This window comes from Aotus nancymaae, unplaced genomic scaffold, assembly GCF_030222135.1.
Source record: "Aotus nancymaae isolate 86718 unplaced genomic scaffold, 86718_ANA_hifiasm-v0.15.2.pri h1tg000025l, whole genome shotgun sequence".
Lineage (NCBI taxonomy): Eukaryota > Metazoa > Chordata > Mammalia > Primates > Aotidae > Aotus > Aotus nancymaae.
Window position 1 is genome coordinate 30,324,859 of NW_026988438.1, and position 21,783 is coordinate 30,346,641.

Genomic DNA, 21,783 nt, shown 5'->3' on the forward strand with positions numbered 1-21,783 from the left:
AATTTCATCCAAGCTAGACCTGACTGGTGACTTTAAAGTGGGTTCTTAGTTGTGTTTTTTCCAATTTCTCCACATCAGCATGTTAAATTTAGTTTAGCGTGAACCTGCCTCCTTACATATTTAAGTTCAGCCTAAAGGTGTAACTAAAACCTAACTGGCTAAATTACAACCTAACTGGATGTGTAAACAGACTGTTGTAAGCTACACTTGCACCAATCACAGAATTCCAACCAATCATAGGCATACTGATTTTCTTTACAGGGCTTAGTTTGGCCAATCACAGGCAGCCAACTGTCCAAACCGTATTCAAATAAAGCGAACGCTCAGCTGTAACCAATCCAGCTGTTTCTGTATCTCACTTCCGCTTTTTGTATGTTACTTTCCTTTTTTATCTGTAAATGTTAGCTGACCATGTAGAAGCCCTGATTCTAGAGGCTGCCCCATTCTCAAATTGTTCTTTACTCAGTTAAACTCTGTTGTCTAAAGTTTTTTCTTTTAACACCTGCCAACATGTTATTTTCTGTTTTTTTCTTTTGTTTTGTTTTTAATTATTAGTATTATAGCCATACTACTGAGTATGAAGAGGTATCTTATTGTGGCTTTGATTTGCATTTCCCTAATGACCAAGTTCTTAGCTGTTTGATAGCACAGAGAAGACTGTTTGCTCTCAGAGGCTTGCATTGTATCTTAGAGGTTTACTATTCTCAAAGCTGAGAATATAGTAGGTGTTAACGAATCTCTCATTCAGCAAGCAATCACAAAGAGAGCCTGAGTTTGGTATATCAGATCAGTACCAGTAAAAAAGAGTTATATTTAGCATCAGGAGGCCAGAAGATCAGAGCACATAAATACATCCGAAAGACTGTGAGGACAGGCTCCTAAGGTGATAAATTCACACCTCAACATGAAGCAGGATGGAAGCTTTAGAAGTTCTCTAATCCATTGCAGCAAAATGGTGGCTGAAGGTCAATTACCGTTAAAACAGGTATAAGCTGCTGTTTTCATCTCCCTTTTCATTGTAATAAAATGTGTCTTGGCAGGAACCTCTCCAGAGGAGATGGGTGCCCACTTCCCAGAGGTGTTTGGTGGATTAATGTGAGTAAAACACTCTGTGATGATAAGACTTCTGCTGCAATTGACGGGCGGGTGCTCTTATTAATGAGACTTCCAATTCTGAGCATTTACTACATGTAAGATACCGTCCTCGGCAGTTTCTTAAGAGCTGAGAATGTAATGCATGGCTTTGAGACATTATCTCAATCTTAGTAACAGCTGCTTCCCCAGGCTGTAGCATGGGCTCTGTCTGGGTTTAGATCTGAGCTCTGCCACGTACTAGCTATGAGATTTAACCTCCGCATGCATCAATTTCCTTATCTATAAAGATGGAAATTAAAATGCCCACTTCTTAGGGTTGTTTTCAAGATGTGCTAAGTTAAATTGGTTAACTTCCTATATGGAGAGAAGTCAATACATGTTAATTCCCTTTGCCTTCACTTAAAAATAGGAATATTACAGATATTATTCCTTCTATTTTGTAGATGGGAAAAGTGAGGCATTTTTTCCACAGGTTCCACAGTAACTGAGAAGTCATCATCTTTTGGGGTGTTCTCCCAGCTCACAGCCATTTCCAATTCCCTGGGGACTGTCCCCGAACTTGAAGTGATGAACCCATAGCACTCATGTCTGTCCCATGGGCCAGTGCCCCTCAGGCCACCATTGATTGAATGGAGGGAGACAGACATGGGACTAAAGTGGGCCAATCAGATTCTTGTCCAAGAATTTGAGAATGAGGCTGGGCGCAGTGGCTCACGCCTGTAATCCCAGTACTTTGGGAGGCTGGGGCAAGTGGATCACCTGAGGTCAGGAGTTCGAGACCAGCCTGACAAACATGGAGAAACCCCATCTCTACTAAAAATACAAAATTAGCCAGGCGTGGTGGCACGTGCCTGTAATCCCAGCTACTCGGGAGGCTGAGGTAGCAGAATTGCTTTAACCGGGTGGCAGAGGTTGCAGTGAGCTGAGATCGCGCCATTGCACTCCAGCGTGGGCAACAAGAGTGAAACTCTGTCTCAAAAAAAAAAAAGAGAATTTGGGAATGAGGCCAAGATACAGAAAGGTGTAATCTGCATATGGCTAAAACTATATCACATAACTTAGGCATCAATGCTACTATATTCTGTCAGATGGGAGACATGGAGAAAGATGGGCCTCAGAGAGAGAAGACAGAAACAGATATGCAGTAAGAAGCAGCCATGGGCTGAGAAAAGATCCCAGTGGCTTTCCAGCTCCTGGTTCTTTCTCAGCCCAGCCCATGCCTTTCCCCTTGGATTCTATGAGATGCCCACCTACCTGCAGAGTTATCAAAAGGCCCCACATGTTGCTTCTCATGGTTTGGTGGGCAAGATTTTCACGGGCCACAAACTCAAATAGGCATGCAATTGACTTTATTTTCTTGTAACACATTTCATTTCTCTTTTGAGACCTCGTTTTACCTGATGACCAAGAAACAATCAAGTAAGCTCCAGATAGACTCAGTCATTTCAGGGTTTTCTCAGGTATTTTAGGTCTCACTCAACTCAGGATACTCTCACATACTTCCTTCTCTTCAGAAGGCATCTCAGGGCTTGCTGGGCATCCTGGCCCAGGAGAGGTATTTAGTCCAGGCAGATCCCCTGGAGAGAGGCGTCACCCAGATGTGATGCGTCCCATCTCATGCTAGGTCATCATGTTCTGCAGGCCACTCTGCACCTGCCTGATTCTAAGTGACAGCCCTCCTGGGCCACCATCAGACATTTGTGTGTCCCTTTTAGAAATGACATCTCCGTTTTTTAATTTGTTAAAAAATAAAAATATGAATAAAGTCTTGGCCACCTTTAATCTACAGGAAGTAGAGTTGTCCAGTTATTCTTCTAATCTGTTTCTAATATCTTGTTGACAACATAAGCTTTGTGCTTTCATTTTCTATTGTATACACTAAAATTCTGAAACTTAAAATTCTTTTTCTCATAATTCTGGCAGTTGTAAATCAAAAGCGTTGTTTCTTAAAGATTTTAAATTTAATATTTTTCTGGAGAGGGGGTCTTGCTCTGTCACACAGGCTGGAGTGCAGTGGAATGATCATGGCTCACTGCAGCCTCAAACTCCTGGGCTCAAATGACCCTCTTGCCTCAGCCTCCTGAGAAGCTGGGATTACAGGTATGTGCCACCACGCCTGGCTAATTTATTTTAGTGAAAATGAGGTCTCACTGTGTTGCCCAGGCTGGTCTCAAATTCCTGAGCTAGGCCGGGTGCGGTGGCTCAAGCCTGTAATCCCAGCACTTTGGGAGGCCGAGGCGGGTGGATCATGAGGTCAAGAGATCGAGACCATCCTGGTCAACATGGTGAAACCCCGTCTCTACTAATACAAAAAACTAGCTGGGCATGGTGGCGCGTGCCTGTAATCCCAGCTACACAGGAGGCTGAGGCAGGAGAATTGCCTGAACCCAGGAGGCAGAGGTTGCAGTGAGCCGAGATCGCGCCATTGCACTCCAGCCTGGGTAACAAGAGCGAAACTCCGTCTCAAAAAATAAAAAAAATAAAAAAAAATAAAAAAAAATTCCTGAGCTAAAGCAGTCCTCCCACCTCAGCCTACCCAAGTGCTGGATTTACAGGCAGGAACCATCGTGCCTGGCCCTAAATTTAATTTTTAATAAACTATATTTCAAGGCTATGATTTCTACTACCAATTTTAAGAAACTAACTTGGAACTAATTTTAGTCTTAGGAACCTAACTTGGAACTCAAATTCATTTGGCCAAGACATGGCATAGTGCTAACTTAACTGGGAAGGGCCATGGGGTAACTTCTAGGAAATGCACACATACATATAATTTCATTGTATGGCATGAGTTTGAGTTAATTTCTCAATTATTGTGAGCTGAGAACCCCAGTCTCCAAAGAATGCTTTCCATCCTTGACCTTGCCTGCCTCTCGCAATTTCCAGATTGTCTCCTTAGTAATGTTCAATCTGCCTTCCACAGCCATTACGTCAACTGGGCACAGATGCTGGAGGGCAGACGGAAAGGCGGTGACAAAGTTAGACCTACATTTGCAAGACCAAGTGAAATACACGCCCACTCTCCTGAAGCCAAACTGCTTTTGGAAAGCGGGCAGGGGAATGCCATTCCTTCTTGCATACTTGTCATTCCCAGCCTGGATTCAGATCCTTTTTATACATGGCCTGTGGAGAGACTTGCTGCTAAATTCTGTTATTTCACAGCCCATCTCTAGCAACTGTGTTGGGGAATGACTTCAGACATTCCAGGCTTTGCTCAGAGAGCAATTTTCAACAAGAAAGCTAGAATGGGGGAGTAGCTAAGATTTAGTTGCAGCAAATTGGAGACCGGAAATATGAAGTTATTCACAGTAGTCAATGAAAATCATTTCTGTGGGAGAGAAACAACATGATCTTGCTTTAAATGTAAGGCATCTATCAGCGGCACAACATTAATTAGGATTCTAGGGCTCTTAGTGTAGCTATTCCCTTTTTAATTTCTAGGTTGCTAGGAGCAGAAGAGTAGATTAGCAGAACAGCCAATCAAATATATGCAGGAAGATGCCCCGCATTTATCCTTAAGCTTCTAAGACAGAAGTTTTTCTTCAGTTGTTTGTTTTTTAATGATGTAAGAAAAATACAACATACTACTGGGTGAAAAATGGCACACATAAACAGTTGTTCACACATGAATCCAGTTATATAGTACACATATATACACAAACACATATATATGTATGTATATCTAAAGACAAAAAGGAGAAAACACATAAATCATGGCCATTTTTAGGGAGTGGTACAATGGGTAGTTTGCATTTTCTTCCCAACACTTCCATGCATGTCCCCAATTTTTTATTACTCTTACCAAGAGAAAATAATTAACATCATACTTTTTTTAATGGGTAGAATGAGACTCCTACTTTTCTTAAAAGAAGGTATGGGAAAACAGTCTGACAACTCTCCTGCCATACTGCCTTAAAATGCTTGACAAAATACAGCAAAAATTATTTTAAATGCATGAATGAACTGGCAAGAGAGAAAGGAAGTCTCCAGGTGTGTCAGTAACAAAGAGGGAAGTGAGTGGTAAGGATGTGGGATGTTGCCACAGCTGGGGTTAGTTAAACTGCAGCAGTTTTTAAAAGGCTACACCCACACTGAAAAGAGCAGATTAGGAAAACCATCAATTCACTGGCACAGAAAGACAAAAAAGAATTTATATGCCTCTGTCTGGATGGGAAAAAATGTCCTTTGAGAAATGAATTCTCAGAGTCTGTTTCTACCTCAAATTTGGAGGTTCAAATTTGCAGATGGTCCAGGAACCATGATGATAAATGCCCTCCAGAATTATAAACAGCCAAAAAAGAGGTCCAGGTGTGGTACTCTTTCTGTGGCAAATGCAAAACTGCTCTTGAGGGACACATCTACAACTGAGGCCACACGGATTCTCACAGAAAAACAGGCTTCTCTAAAGATAAACTCACAAACACAAATTATGAAATGCAGGAGGACAAAATCCTCCTTAAGGGTCAGCAGACACAATAAATAGCACTAAAAGATTCTCTACAACTTCATATCATAGAATGACAATTGGAAAGGAAATGTAAAATAAACATGTTTAAAATTATTAAAGCCCTAAAAGATGTATTTAAAACACCAAGAAAAGAACAAACCTCATGACAGACACTGTTGCATGGTAGTTATGAGGAGAGAAACTGAAGCTGAAGTGTTGGGTTCAACTCTCATTACTATCAGCTACCACCTGGGTGACCTTGGGTGAGTCACTTAATATTTCTATGCCTCAGGTCCCTCATCTGTAAAGTGGGGATACTAATGGTATCTATATCAACGGGTTGTTGTAAGGATTAAATGTGTTAATGTACGTAAAGTGCTTAGAAGAGTACACATATGCTTTGCACAGAGTAAGTTTTAGCTACTATTGTAATAACAACAAAAAAAAAGAAAGGTAGGGCAGGTGTGGTGGCTCACTCCTGTAATCCCAACACTTTGGGAGGCTGAGATGGGTGGATCACTTGTGGTCAGGACTTTGAGATAGGCCTGGCCAACATGGCGAAACCCTGTCTCTACTAAATATATAAAAATTACCCGATCATGGTGGTGTGCACCTGGATTCTCAGCTACTGGGGATGCTGAGGCAGGAGAACTGCTTGAACCTGGGAGGCAGAGGTTGCAGTGAGCTGAGATTGTACCCCTGCACGCAAGCCTGAGCAACAGTGAAACTCTGTCTCAAAAAAAGAAAAAGAAAGGTAATATTTTTAACAGAAATGAACTAGAATGTCTAGAAATGAGAACTAGCCATTAAATTAAAAAGTTAGGGAGCTGAAAAATAAGTTGAAGGGAGAATTAGTAAATTAGAACTCTCATCTGAGGAAATTATGCTAAGTGTAAGCAATATGATAAAGAGATGGAAAATGTTAAAAGGAGGTTATGAGGCACAAGAAATGAGATAGTTCAATATGTATTTAATAGAAATTCCAGAAACAATAATAGGGAGAATAGTGAAGTGGTAGTATTGAAAGCGAAAATAGCAACGACTCTTCTAGAATTGTAAGAAAAGAATCTGCAGAGTAAAAGCATGCACTGAGTCCAAGGATAAGAAATGGAAATAAATCTATAGTAGACATAACAAGAAAACTGCAGACCACAAAACAAAGTGAAGATCCTAAATGCAACCAGAGATAAAGGACAGACTACTTATAAAGAAGCAAAAATTAAGTCGACAGCACAATACTCAACAGTCAGAGGTCAGAAGACAGCAGAAAAATATCTTCAAAATATAAAGGGAAAATAATCGACAAGCTAGAATTTTATAACTAGCTAAACTAGAATTCAAAAGTGAGGCAGAAAAAAGACATTTTTAGGCAAAGACTGAGTTTGCCATCCATAGACCCTTCCAGAAAATATTACTATGGGAATATTTTATTTCCGGAAGGAGAAAATCAAAACCAGAAGAAAGATGCAGAAAGCAAAAACTAATGATCTTCAAAAAAATAGCAAACGTGAGTAAACCTGAGCAACCACTGAAAACACTAGTAGAAGATACTACTCCTACTCCTAATAGTGATGAATGATGATGATGATGATGTTGATGTTTTCACACTCTGTTGCCCCAAGTGGAGTGCAGTGGTCTATCACAGCTCAGCCTTGAACTCCTGGGCTCAAGAGATCCTCCCACCTCAGCCTCCCAAATAGCTAGGACTACAGGTACATGCCACCACACCGGACTAATTTTTGTACAATTTATAGAGAATGGACTTTTTTTTTTTTTTTTCAGACAAGGTCTGGGTCTGTCACCCAGGCTAGAGTGCAGTGGCATGATCACAGCTCACTGCAACCTCTGCCTCCCAGCCTCAAGCTATCCTCCTGGCCACTTCTTTCTTTTTTAATGTGTGCAGTTAAATCCACAAATGACTCAAGTTCTGCTTTAGCTATACCCCTCAGATTTTATTATGCATTGTAGTCACACTCTTTTAGTGCTAAGTATGTACTCATTTTATTTGTGATTTCTTTTTTGACATGTAAATACTTTGGAAGTGTTTTTTTAAAGTTTTTTTTTTTTTAAGGAGCTAACTTTTTGTTAACTAATTGCAAATTGTAGTACATTGTGGTCAGAAAATCTTGACTTTTTTTGGTATATGCTGAGTCGTGAAAATTGTCTTGTTTAAACCTTTCTTATTCTATTTTTGTCTACCTCACACTGACTGTGAACTTGTTCATTTTTTTCATCTCTTTCTGTCAATTATGCTGTTAGTTGTTGCACAGAAACTCAGAACTGCTGAATATTCCTAGTGAATTGTTCATGTTTTCATTTTGCACTTTCTTTATCCCTAAATACTTTTAAATCTTTTTTGTCTAATATCAACATAATTACACTGTGTTCTGGCCTCTGTTGTGGCTATTAAATTCTATGCTATCAATTTTAAAAATTAATATTTACCTGGTAATTATTTTACCATTTCATTATTTTTAGTCTTTCCAAATCATTAGATTTTAAGCATGCCTATTGTGAACAGCATATGGTTGACTTTTTATGTCTTATATCTGAGAATCTATTTTTAAATTCATGGATTTAAAATATAGATATACTTAAACACAGCCATTTGTTGCTTAACTACAGGGGTACTTCTGAGAAATGTATCATTCCAGACAAAATTAGCTAGGTGTGGTGGCGTGCACCTGTAGTCCCAGTTACTTGGTAGGCTGAGGTGGGAGGATTGCTTGAGCCTGAGAGGCAGAGGTTGCAGTGAGCAATGACAATGCCACGCTACTCCAGCCTGAATGGCAGAACAAGACCCTGTCTCGAAAAAAAAAAAAGTCCTGAAGGTAATAAAATAAATGTTCATTTTTACAGTTATAAAACAAACATGAAAACCCAAGAATGTAGAAACTAGGAAATTATAAAAATAAAAACAGAAATGAATGAAATAGAAAACTAAGAAACAATAAAAAAATCCCAAAACTAAAAGTGGTTAAATGGAAAAAATTTAAAATAAGATGACATGGAATAGGCAAAACAATCTAGAAAAAAACACGGTTGGAAGAGTTACATTTTCTTATTTCAAAACTTGTTACAAAGTTACAGAAATCAAGATAATGTGTCAATAATAAACTGCTACATTAATAGTCAATTTATTTTTGAGAAACATTTTCAAATATTTGAAAATACTTGAAAATCATATATCTGAAAACGGACTTTGCATCCAGAATATATATATAAAGAACTTTTAAAACTCAAAATAAGGTCCATGCATGGTGGCTCATGCTTGCAATCCCAGCACTTTGGGAGGCTGAAGTGGGTGGATCACCTGAGGTTAGGCGTACAGGACCAGCCTGGCCAAACGTGGTGAAACCCTGTCACTACTAAAAATACAAAAATTAGCTGGGCATGGTGGTGCGTGCCTGTAATCCCAGCTACTGGGGAGGCTGAGGCAGGAGAACTGCTTGAGCCCAGGATGCAGAGGTTGCAACGAGCCAAGATCACACCACTGCACTCCAGCCTGGGCAACAGAGCAAGATTCTGTCTCAAAAACAAACAAAAAAAACCCACAAAACCTCAAAATAAGAAAACAATACAATTAAAAGCTGGGCAAAGATTTTGAATAGACATTTATTTAAAGAAGATATACAAATTGCTAATAAGCACATGAAATGATGTTCAACATCATTAGTCATAAGAAAAACACAAATCAAAACCATGATGAGCTATCTACTTCACACTCACTAAGATGGCTATATTGAAAACAAAAGTGTTGATGAAGATGTGGAAAAACTGAATCCCTTACATATTGCTAGTGGACTGTAAAATGGTATAACCACTTTTGAAAACACCTCAGCAGTTCCTCAAAATGTTAAACACAGTTACCATAGACCAAGCAATTGTGCTCCTAGGTACATACCCAAGAGAAATGAAAACATATATCCACATGATGACTGCTACACAAAGATTCTAGCAACATTATTGATAATAATTCCCAAATGGAAACAATCCAAATGCTCATTAATTGGTGAATGGATAAACACAATGCCATGTACCTATACAATGGAATACTATCCAACAATATAAAGGAATGAAGTACTGATAAATACTACACTATGGATGAATCTGAAAAACATGCTAAGTGAAAGTAGCCAGACATAAAACACCACACATTGCATGATTCCATTTATATGAAAAGTCCAGAACAGAAAATCTATAGAGATAGAAAGATTAGTTGCCCAGGGCTGGAGGAGGGAGGAATGGGGAGTGACTGCTTAATGACCACAGGGTTTCTTTTGGGGGTAATGAAAATGTTCTAAACTTAGATTATGGTAAGGACTACACAATTTTGTAAATATAATGAAAACCAATGAATTATATCCTCTAAGTGGGTAAATTTTATGATATGTTAATTTTTCTCAATAAAATTGAGTTTTAAAAAATTAAATAGGATGACATTAAATGCAATGTGGTATCTTATATTGGATCCTGAAACAGAAAAAGGACATTAATGAAAAAACTGGTGAAATTTGAATAATTGCTTGAGCCCAGGAGTTTGAGATTAACCTGGGCAACAAAGTGAGACCCATCTCTACATAAAGTTTAAAAATTAGCCAGGCATGGTGGTGCACACTTGTAGTCCCAGCTACTTGGGAGGCTCAGGTGAAAGAAACAGATGGAAAAACATTCCATGCTCATGGTTAGGAAGAATCAATATTGTGAAAATGGCCATACTGCCTAAAGTAATTTACAGCTTCAACACTATCCCCATCAAGCTACCTATGACCCTCTTCACAGAACTGGAAAAAACACCTTAAACTTCATATGGAACCAAAAGTGAGCCCACATAGCCACGACAATCCTAAGCAAAAAGAACAAAGCTGGAGGCATCACGCTACCTGACTTCAAACTATAGTACAAGGCTACAGTAATCAAAACAGCATGGTACTGGTACCAAAACAGAGATATAGACCAATGGAACAGAACAGAGGCCTCGGAGGCAACGCCACACATCTACAACCATCGATCTTTGACAAACCTGACAAAAACAAGCAATGGGGAAAAGATTCCCTGTTTAATAAATGGTGTTGGGAAAACAGGCTAGCCATGTGCAGAAAGCAGAAACTGGACCCCTTCCTGACACCTTACACTAAAATTAACTCCAGATGGAGACTTAAACATAAGACCTAACACCATAAAAACCCTAGAAGAAAACCTAGGCAAAACCATTCAGGGCATAGGCATAGGCAAGGACTTCATGACTAAAACATCAAAAGCATTGGCAACAAAAGCCAAAATATATAAATGTGGTCTAATTAAACTCCAGAGCTTCTGTACAAGATTGTTTCTGTACAAAAGAAACAATCATTAGAGTGAACCAGCAACCAACAGAATGGGAAAAATTTTTTGCAATCTACCCATCTGACAAAGGGCTGATATCCAGACTCTACAAAGAACTAAAACAGATTTACAAGAAAAACAAAAAAAAACCCATTCAAAAGTGGGCAGAGGACATGAACAGACACTTTTCAAAAGAAGACATATATGAGGCCAACAAACATATGAAAAAATGCTCATCAACACTGGTCATTAGAGAAATGCAAATCAAAACCACATTGAGGTACCATCTCACACCAGTTAGAATGGTGATCATTAAAAAATCTGGAGACAACAGATGCTGGAGAGGATGTGGAGAAATAGGAACACTTTTACACTGTTGGTGGGAGTGTAAATTAGTTCAATCATTGTGGAAGACAATGTCGTGATTCCTCAAGGACCTAGAAATAGAAATACCATTTGACCCAGCAATCCCATTACTGGGTATATAGCCAAAGGATTATAAATCATTCTATTATAAAGACACATGCACACGTATGTTCACTGCAGCCCTGTTTACAATAGCAAAGACCTGGAACCAACCCAAATGCCCATCAATGATAGACTGGACAAGGAAAATGTGGCACATATACACCATGGAATACTATGCAGCCATAAAAAATGATGAGTTCGTGTCCTTTGTAGGGACATGGATAAATCTGGAAACCATTATTCTCAGCAAACTGACACAAGAACAGAAAATCAAACACCGCATGTTGTCACTCAAAGGCGGGTGTTGAACAATGAGAACACATGGACACAGGGATGGGAGCATTACACACTGGGGTCTGTTGGTGGGGACTAGGGGAGGGACAGTGAGGGGTAAGGAGGTTGGGGAGGGATAACATAGGGAGAAATGCCAGATATAGGTGACAGGGATAGAGGCAGCAAACCACATTGCCATGTATGTACCTCTGCAACAATCCTGTATGATCACATGTACCCCAGAATCTAAAGTACAATAAAAATATTTTAAAAAGAAATTGCTTGAGCCTGGGAGACAGAGGTTGCAGTGAGGCATGACTGCACTACTGCACTCCAGCCTGGGTGACAAAGTGAGACTCTGTCCCCCGCCCCCCAAAAGAAAAGAAAAAGAAAAATCTGAATGTCTGTAGTGTGGTGCTGCACTAATGTTAATCTCTCTCTCTCTCTCTTTTTTTTTTTTTTTTTTTTTTTGAGACAGAGTTTTGATCTTGTTACCTGGGCTGGGGTGGAATGACACTATCTCGGCTCACTGCAACCTCCACCTCCTGGGTTCAAGCAATTCTCCTGCCTCAGCCTCCTGAGTAGCTGGGACTACAGGTGTCTGCCATCATGCCTGGCTAATTTTTTTTGTATTTTTAATAGAAACAGGGTTTCAGAACCCTGTTCGCCAGGCTGGTCACAAACTCCTGATCTCAGGTGATCTACCCATCTCAGCCTCACAAAGTGCTGGGATTACAGGCATGAGCCACCACGCTAAACCATGTTAATCTCTTAACAAATGCACACAGTCATATGAAATGTCAGCATTAGTGAAATTGGGTGAAGGTTATATGGGAATTCTGTGTTATCTTTGCAACTTTTCTATATAACTAAAATTATTGCAAAATAAATGTGAAAACCACCATGACAAACCTTTAGTGCATTTAATAGAGAGAGAGAAAGAGAGTGAACAATTACAGATGACCAATGGTATATAAACTAAAATTTGAGATGTAATCACTGTCCTCCCATTATTGCACAGAGAATTATGGCAGGACCAGGGTGATAAGCCAGACTCACAGTGGGTTTACATTTCATGGGGGATCACTGGCCCCAGGCTTTTCTATCTTCTGTCAGTGCAGGCATGAACATTAACTTTGTTTGTGAGAGGCACACAGACTGCTTACATGAGTTATCTGTATTCAAGTGCTTGTTGTTTACTGGAGTTGCTGTGAAAGCCCTGCACCTGGGGTGCTGTAGCAAGCCAAAAACCCTCCTGCCAAAGGAAGGGAGCTACTGGTTCTGTGGGAAGCTGAACTTTGGGTGCAGTCTCTCTCTTTAAGAGAAGGTGCCACCAGTCCTAGTGGGTGTCTTGTCCAGACTACACAGAGTAAGTTCTCAGGGTCATTTATGCACATTTCTACTTAAAACCCATAATCAGAAAACTGAAAACATAGTTAAACTGCAGTTTCTTAGAAATATGTAACTTAACAGAACTACTTAAGAAGAAATACATTTTTTTGGGTTAGATTTATAACTTGAATTGGGAGTTTTAAAATCTATCCTCCACATGAAAAAAAGAAAAAGAAAAAAATTCAACCCAGAAGGTTTGCCAGTTAGACCCAGACTTTGAAGAACAGATCATCATTATCTAAAACAAACTGTTCCAGTGAATATAAAGTGAGGGAACACTGCCCACCTCATTTTACAAAGTGTAACAATTCTGATGGCAAATCAGGTAAGGATAGTATGTGAAGGAAAAATTAAAGCCTAATCTCACTTCTAAATATAGACGCAAAAATCCTAAATAAAACAGTAGGCAACTGATTCCAGAAATGCCTATTAAAAATATACCATTACCAAATTGAATTAATCCTAGGAATGCAAGGATGGTTAAAGTTGGAAAATCTCTTAATGAGATTTATCATGTTAATTGGTTTGAGGAAGAAACTTTATGATCATCTCAATAAATGTAGAATTTTTTGTAATATTAATCATTGTTTCATAATTAATATCACTAGTAAACTAGATGGAGGAAGCAACCTATTTTTACTTTAATTGTATGTTGGGCTCTGGTGTACATGTGCACATCTGGCATCCTGCCGGATTGTTGCATAGGTACATACATGCCATGGTGGTTTGCTGTCTCCATCCCTCCCACTCCATCCCCATCACCTACATCAGGCATTTCTCCTGGTGTTATCCCTCCCCATCCTCCCCACTCCACCCCCAACCCCTGCTGTCCTTCCCCTCCCCTCCCCTCCACCCTCCTCTCACCTAGCCCAGTGAGTGTTGTTCTCTTCCCTGGGAAGCAACTTCTTTAGTCTGGTAACAGCAGCTACCAAATAACCTATAGCAAAAATTATGTATAATTATGAAATGTTGAAAGCATTCCATTTCAGATTAGGAACACAATAAGAGTATCTTCTATGGCCACTTCTATTCAGCACTGTATAAAACTTTTTGCTTGTATAACAAGACAAGAACAAGAAATAAAAGTTTTAAATATTAGAAAGGAAAAAAAATACAAATAAACTTATAAACTACTAGAAATAAGAGTTTGTCAAGGTTGTTGACTGCAAAACAAGTATACTAACAAATTCAATAGCAACAAAAATTAGGAAATATAATTTTCTAAGAGATACATTCTTCAATGGCAGCAATAAAATACAAGGTGCCTAGGAATAAGTTTACAATTTTATTGTAAAACTTTATGGAAGAACATAGTAATAGGTGGAAACAATACTGTAAAACAAAAGTTTTACAATAAAATTATAAACTTATTCCTAGGTACCTTGTATTTTATAATAAAATTGTAAAACTTTATTGAAGAGCATAGGAGTAGGCAGAAAGATAAACTATATTCATTGATAGGAAGATGCAATTTTGTAGTAACAGCGATTTCTCCCAAAGTCAGTCTATAAATTCAGTATAATTTAAATAAATATTCTATTAAGGTATTTCTCAAAATTGAAAAGATGATCCTTAAATTCATACAGAAGATTAAAGGAACAAGAATAAAAAACATAATTTTAAAGAAAAACACTATAGAGTTAAACCCCAGTATCTGTGGGGGATTAGTTCTAGGACTCTGGCAGATACCAACAGCTGAAGATGCTCAGAAGTCCCTTATATAAAATGGACTAGCATTTGTATGTAACCTACTCACATATTCCTGCACATTTTAAATCATTTATAAATTGTATAATTTAATTGTACAATTAAATTGTACAAATTATACAATTGTAAATTGTATAAATCATGTATAATGCCTAATATAATACCTACACATCACTTTATTTTCATGGATTTAATATAGTACTTGACTCAGAAAACGTTTTTGGAACTTTGTGAAATTTTTTTCCCAAATATTTTTGACCCTGTTTTGGTTGACTCCATGTAAGTGGAACCCACAGATACGGAGGGTCAACTGTATTTATTTGTAGGTGCAGGGGAGGGGGCAAATCTCAGCAGACTCTGAGACCTTCTAATAGTGTGATATTGATCCAGAGAGACAAAATTAGGCAAATGAATAGAACAGAGGACTTAAGAGTTAAAATCATTTATATGTGATGCTGCTGCTGGTATTAAATTACAGGAAATAATAGCTGATTCCAAGACAAGTGGCTATTCATAAGGAAAAAGACAAAATTAACCTAAATTACCTCCCACACATAACTTCCAGGTGGTTTAAAGACTTAAAGGTGGTCAGGCACTTTGGAAGGCTGAGGTAGGTGGATCATTTGAGGTCAGGAGTTAGAGACCAGTCTGGCCAACATGGCAAAACCCCGTCTCTACTAAAAATACAAAATAAATTAGCTGGGCATGGTGGCACATGCCTGTAATCCCAGCTACTGAGGAGGCTGAGGCAGGAGTATCTCTTGAACCTGGGAGGCAGAGGTTGCAGTGAACTGAGATTGTGCCACTCCACTCCAGACTGGGCAACAAAGTGAGACTCCACCTCAAAAAAAAAAAAAAAAAAAAAAGATAATACTTAAAGGTGAAAAAAACTATAAAATTATCACATAATGTTTAGTTATATTTGAATAGGGAATTCTGTTTCTAAACTAAACATAATAACAAGCACTGATCACCAAAAGGTGGATTCCATTTGATTAAATTAAAATTTAAAACTTGTATGTAACAAAAGACATGATATATGAAGTGAAAACACAAACCACCATCTAAGAAAAGCTATTTGCCACTCATATAACCAATGTATCTATAATTGAAAGAGAAAAGATAACCAACCTAAGAGAAAAATGATATAAACTATGAACACGCAATACCCAAAGGAAAACCTCTGAATGGCCGGTAAACTTATGAAATGATGCTCACCAGCCCCTGCCTCCCCCTTTTAGCTATTTGTATTTCCTCATTTGTCAGTTACCTAGTCATATCCTTTGTATGTTTTCTGTCATTTTTGGTGAATTTTCTGATTTGTGGGGATTCTTCAAGTCTTGAACTTGCTGTTTTGATCTGGCCATTTGAACTGGCTTGGAATGCCAACCCTGCTGTTTCAATCCTGTCATTCCTGAGAATTTTTTTTTTTTTTTTTGAGACAGAGTTTTGCTCTGTCTCCCAGAAAGGAACGCAGTAGTGCAATCAAAGCTCACTGCAACCTCAACCTCCTAGACTCAAGTGATCCTCCCACCTCACCCTCCTGAGTACCTGGGACTACAGACATGCACCAACAAGCCTGGCTAATTTTTTTTAAATTATAGAAATAGGGTCTCACCATGTTGCCCAGGCTGGCCTTGAACTCCTGGGCTCAAGTGATGCACCCACCTAGGCTTTCCAAAGTGCCAGGATTACAGGAATGAGCCACCACACCTGGCCCCTGAGAACATGTTTTTACTTAACTTTTAAAGTAATTTACATACTGGGAAATGAGCAGATTATAAGTGGGCAGTTTGATGAGTTATGACAAAGACCCACCCATGTAACCCATACCACTAGCAAGATACAGACCATTCTTATCACCCTAGGAAGAGCTGTTGTGAGGCCAGGTGCAGTGTCATGCCTGTAATCCCAGCAGTCTGGGAGGCAGAGGCAGGAGGATCACCTGAGGTCAAGAGTTTGAAACCAGCCTTGCCAACATTGTGAAAGCCCGTCTCTACTAAAAATACAAAAATTAGCTGGGTATGGTGGCATGTACCTGTAGTCCCAACTACTCAGGAGGTTGAGGCACGAGAATCACTTAAACCCCAGAGGCAGAGGTTGCAGTGAGCCAAGATTGTGCCACTGCACTCCAGCCTGGGCAATAGAATGCGACTCTGTCTCAAAAAAAAAAAAAAAAAAAAAAAGGCTGTTGTGGCCCTTATCACTCAACACCCATCCTCATTATCCAGGCAACTAATGTTATGATTTCTTGCCCCATAAGTAGTTTTTGCCTGTTTTGGAATTTCATATAAATGGAACAAGACAATATGCACGATTTTGTTTATCTGGCTTCTTTTGCTCACCATGTTTCTGGGGTTCATCTATGCTGCTGGGTATTGTATATCAGTAGTTTGCTCCTTGTGATTGCTGAGTGGTATTCCATTGATTACATACACCAAAATTTGTTTATCTGTTCACTTAGCAAAGTGAAATGACAAACCACAGTTTGCCTATCAACAGATAGGCAGAATGTATCTTCTAGGAGAAGATGGGTCATTTGGGGCTATTATGGAAAAAGTCCCTATCTTGCAAAATTACCTAGCAGCGTTATTGCTAGGTCATAGAGTTTAACTTTAAAAGAAATTACCAGATCAATTTCCAAAGTGGTTATACCATTTAAGACTCCGACTAGCAACGTATGGGAATTCCAGTTGCCAACATTTGTTGTTTTTGTTCTTTCAATGTTCACCAAACTAGTGGATGTACAGTGGTATCTTAGTTTAGTTTTAATTTGCATTTCCTTGGTGACTAATGATACTGAGCCCTTTTTCAAATTTTATTGGCATTTGTATGTAGTCTTTTATAAAACAGATGTTCCAGTCATTGTGCATTTTTCAAGAATTTGTTTTGGTCTTTTTATTATTGAGTTGTAGGAGTCCTTTATATATTCTGAATACAAAGCTTTTCTCAGCCATATGTGTGGGTATTGTGAATACTCTCTCATCTATGGATTATATTTTTTGTAAGTGAAAGTTTTTAGTTTTGATGAAGTCCCATTTGTTATTTTTTTTCTTTATAGTCAGTGCTTTTTGTATCCTAAAAAATACTGCCCTATGTTTCCTTCTAGGAGCTTTATCCAGAATTTTCACTTTTACATTCAGTTATATGATTTATCTCAAACTATTTCATGTGTTAAGCTGTTGTTCTAGCACTATTTGTTGAAATGATCTTCTTTTCACCATTAAGTTGCTTTGGCATCTTGATCAAAAATCAACTGACTATATAAGTGGGGCCTGATTTCTGAACTCTTTCTTGTTACATGGACCTTTACACCAATACATACCAACTTCATTTCTACAGCTTTATATAAAGTCTTGTGATTCACTAATGTATGTCTCTCAACTTTGCTAATTTTCATGATTATCCTGGTTATTCTAGGTCCTTTGCATTTCCACATAAATTTTAGGATTAGCTCAACCATTTTCTATGAAAATATTGCTGATGTTTTTTAGAATAATTTTATTGAGATGTAATTCACATACCACACAATTCATACATTTAAAGTGTACAATTCAAGTATACAATTCAAGCAATAATTTTTGGAATATTACATTATTTATTTTTTTTAATTATGGTAAAAACATACATAACAAAATATTCAAAATGTTGTGCACCATTTGTTGTGCACAATATCTGGAACATTTTCTTTCTGGAACATTTTTGTCACTCAAAACAGAAATTCTGTAAATATTACACAGTAATTCCCCATTCTTCCTCCCTCCAGCACCTAGCAATCTCTCTCTCTCTCTCTTTTTTTCTTTTTTTTAAAGCCAAGGTCTTGCTTTATCACCCAGGCTGAAGTGCAGAGGCCCAATCAAAGCTCACTGTAGCCTCCAACTCCTGGGCTCAAGCAATCCTCCTGCATCAGCCCCCTGAGTAGCTGGGGCTACAGGCATGAGCCATCACGTCCAGCTAACTCAAAAAATTTTTGTAGGGAAGAGCTTTTGTTTTGCATTTGCCCTGTGTTTGCCCAGACTGGTCTGGAACTCCGGGCCTTTGCCTTAAGCAATCCTCACACCTATGTCTCCCAAAGTGCTGGGATTAAAAGTGTGAGCCACCACATCTGGCTGCCCCCAGTAGTCTCTAATTTACTTCCTGTCTCTATGAATTTGACTATTCTAGATAGTTCATATAAGTGGAGTCATACAGTATTTGTCCTTTTGTGTCTGGCTTCTTTCAATTGACATTAATATTTCCAAGATTCATCCATATTAGCATATTTCAAAACCTGATTCCTTTTCTATGGCCAAATAATAGCCCATTGTTTGTATATACCACATTTTGTTTACCCATTTATCTGCTGATAGGCACTTGGATGGTTTCCATGTTCTGGCTACTGTGAACAATGCTGCAGTGAATACTAGAATACAAGTATCTCCTCAAGTCTCTGCTTTTAATTTCCTCAAGTCCATACCTAGGAGTGAAATTGCTGGATCATAACGTAATTCTGTGTTTACCTTTTTGAGGAACTGTTAAACTGCTTCCATAGCAGCTGCTCCATTTTACATTCCTACCAGCAATGTACAAGACAATTTCTCCACATCCTCACCAATATTCATTTTCTATGTTTTAAAAATTATTATTATAACCATCCTAGTAGGTATAAAATGGTATCTCCTTGTTGTTTTAATTTGTATTTCGCTACTATGTTGAGTATCTTTTCATGTGCTTATTGGACATTTGTATGTCTTCTTTAGAGAAATGTCTATTCAAGTCCTTTGTCTGTTTTTAAATTGGGCCGTCTTTCTGTTGTTGAGTTATAAGAATTCTTTGTAGATTCTAGGTACCAGACCCTTATCAAATATATGATATGCAAATCTCTCATTCTGTAGGTTATCTTTTCATTTTTTTGTCAATGTCCTTTGATGCACAAAAGTTTTCTAATTTGATAAAGTCCAATTTATTTATTTATTTTCTTTTGTTGTTCATGCTTTTAGTGTCATAGCTACCTGCTGGTATTTAGATTGGGATTGCACTGAACCTTGAGATCAATTTGAGAACTGATATCTTATCAATATCAGATCTTTTAACCCATGAATGTGGTATAGCTCTTTTCTTTAGGTCTTCTCTAACTTGTCGCAGATGTTTTTATAGTTTTTGGTGTAAACATTTTATATATATTTTATTTTCCTGATTACAAATTTTGCTATTGTCTGAATCTCTGTGTTCTCCCCAAATTCATATGTTGAAATCCTAATCCGTAAGGTGATGGTATTAGGAGGTGGGGCCTTTGGGAGGTGATTAGTTCATGAAGGCAGGACTCTCATGAATAGGATTGCTGTGCTTATAAAAGAGGCCCCTGAGAGCTTTGTTTTCTCCTTCCTCTATGTGAGGACTCAGCGAGAAGGTGGCTGTCTGCAGCCTGGAAGATAGCCCTCACCAGAACCCAACCATGCTGGCACCGGAATCTCAAACTTCCCAGTCACTATAACTGTGAGAAATAAATTCCCCATTGTTGATAAGCTACCCAGTCTATGGCATTTTGTTACAGCAGCCCCAACAAACTAAAACAGATTTTTATTCTGTCTTAAAAGGCATTGTCTTTCAAATTTCATTTTCTAATTGTTTTTGTTAGTATGTAGAAATGCAACCTTCCTCTCATCCTCTGGTCCTCCCTCCCTGTCTCCCTCCCTCCCTCCCTGTCTCCCTTCCTTGCCAACATCTTAGTTTTGGACTTCCAGCCTCCAGAACTGTGAGATAATACATTTCTGTTGTTGTAAGCCACCTGGTTTGTGGTGATTTGCTATTCCTTAGGAAATGAATACCTAGCTTTGTTATACAAGCTCTTCCTGAATTTCTGGTTATGTTATCTAGTTCTATTTCATGTGGGAATTCACAGAGTGAAGAATTGTCCTGCTGCCACTGTCCACTTCCCAGAATCCTTCTTCGGATCAATGATTATAAATTTGTTTTATGGTCCAGCATATGGTTTAACTTGGTGTATATTCCACATGTACTTGAAAAGAATGTGTATTCTCCCTGGATTTAGTGCTCTACAAACATCAATGAGGCTGAGCTGGTTGATAGCATTACTTAGGTCTTTGGTCACTTGCAGCCAAAAGAGTGTCAAGGAACACAACATTCGTTATACATGAACTGCACTGCCACTATATTGGAGAATTCTGTTTGGATATGTGATTAAATATCTTATTTTCTGAAATTTGAGATATTTTAAGTACTTTTTAAAAATAAAAACTTGTAAGAAATTGTAAAAAGAAAGAAAAAGAAAAGCCTGGGCATGGTAGCTTACCCCTGGTAATCCCAGCACTTTGGGAGGCTGAGGCAGGTGGATCACCTGAGGTCAGGAGTTCGAGACCAGCCCAGCCAACATGGTGAAACCCTGGCTCTACCAAAACCACAAAAAATTAGCTGGGCATAGGGGCAGGTGCCTGTAATCCCAGCTACTCAGGAGGCCGAGGCAGAAGAATTGCTTTAACCTGGGAGGCAGAGGTTGCAGTGAGCTGAGATTGTGCCACTGCACTCCAGCCTGGACAACAAGGGCGAGACTCAGCCTCAAAAAGAAAAGAAAATAAGTAGAAACTTGCTCTCCTACCAAACCCTAATATTTAGCAGATGAAACCAAATAACTAAAAGGAACTTAAAAGAAAAAGACATTAAGTATGAGTGATGACATTTATGAACAGTCTAAAGATGTCCCTTCTGATAATGTGATTTCCTTTGTGTCCAGGTACAGTTAGAATGAGCTGAAAAGGAATTAACTATCTGTGAGAAACATGTACATATGTCCCCTAAGCATTCCATCATCATGACTTAACTAGTACTAGCCATGTGCCAGGCACAGTGCTCTATGCTAGCAATGTATCATCTCAGATAATCCTCATAACAACACCATCTCAGTCTTACTGATAAGGAAACAAAGGATCAAGGGGTTAAAGGATTTTTCCAAGGTGACCCAGATTGTAAACTGCAACGGCAGGACCAGAGAGTCCAACATGGTTTCCATGCTCACACCCTGGAAGATGGGAAGGAAGCAGGAGCTGCTTGGAGCTGAGTACCCATGCATGCAACAGGCA

The 21,783-nt window shown here is 38.6% G+C and overlaps 1 protein-coding gene across 27 annotated transcripts in view; it reads right to left on the reverse strand.

Annotated features, from left to right (window-relative positions):
* Window positions 1–21,783, reverse strand: part of PLEKHA8 (pleckstrin homology domain containing A8) — a 99,132-nt gene that overhangs the window by 9,547 nt on the left and 67,802 nt on the right. For 4 of the 27 annotated variants that reach the window (XM_021670135.2, XM_021670133.2, XM_064380507.1 and 1 more), the window contains exon 13: window positions 13,865–13,937. The exons of 10 other annotated variants lie outside the window; for them this stretch is intronic. In XM_021670135.2, the coding sequence (XP_021525810.2) occupies window positions 13,865–13,937 (73 nt within the window). Of the gene's footprint in view, window positions 1–1,411; window positions 2,493–3,618; window positions 6,272–8,771; window positions 11,305–13,864; window positions 13,938–14,002; window positions 15,549–21,783 lie in introns of those variants that run through there. 13 more of the 27 variants (XM_064380510.1, XM_021670134.2, XM_064380500.1 and 10 more) reach the window with 11 other exon arrangements.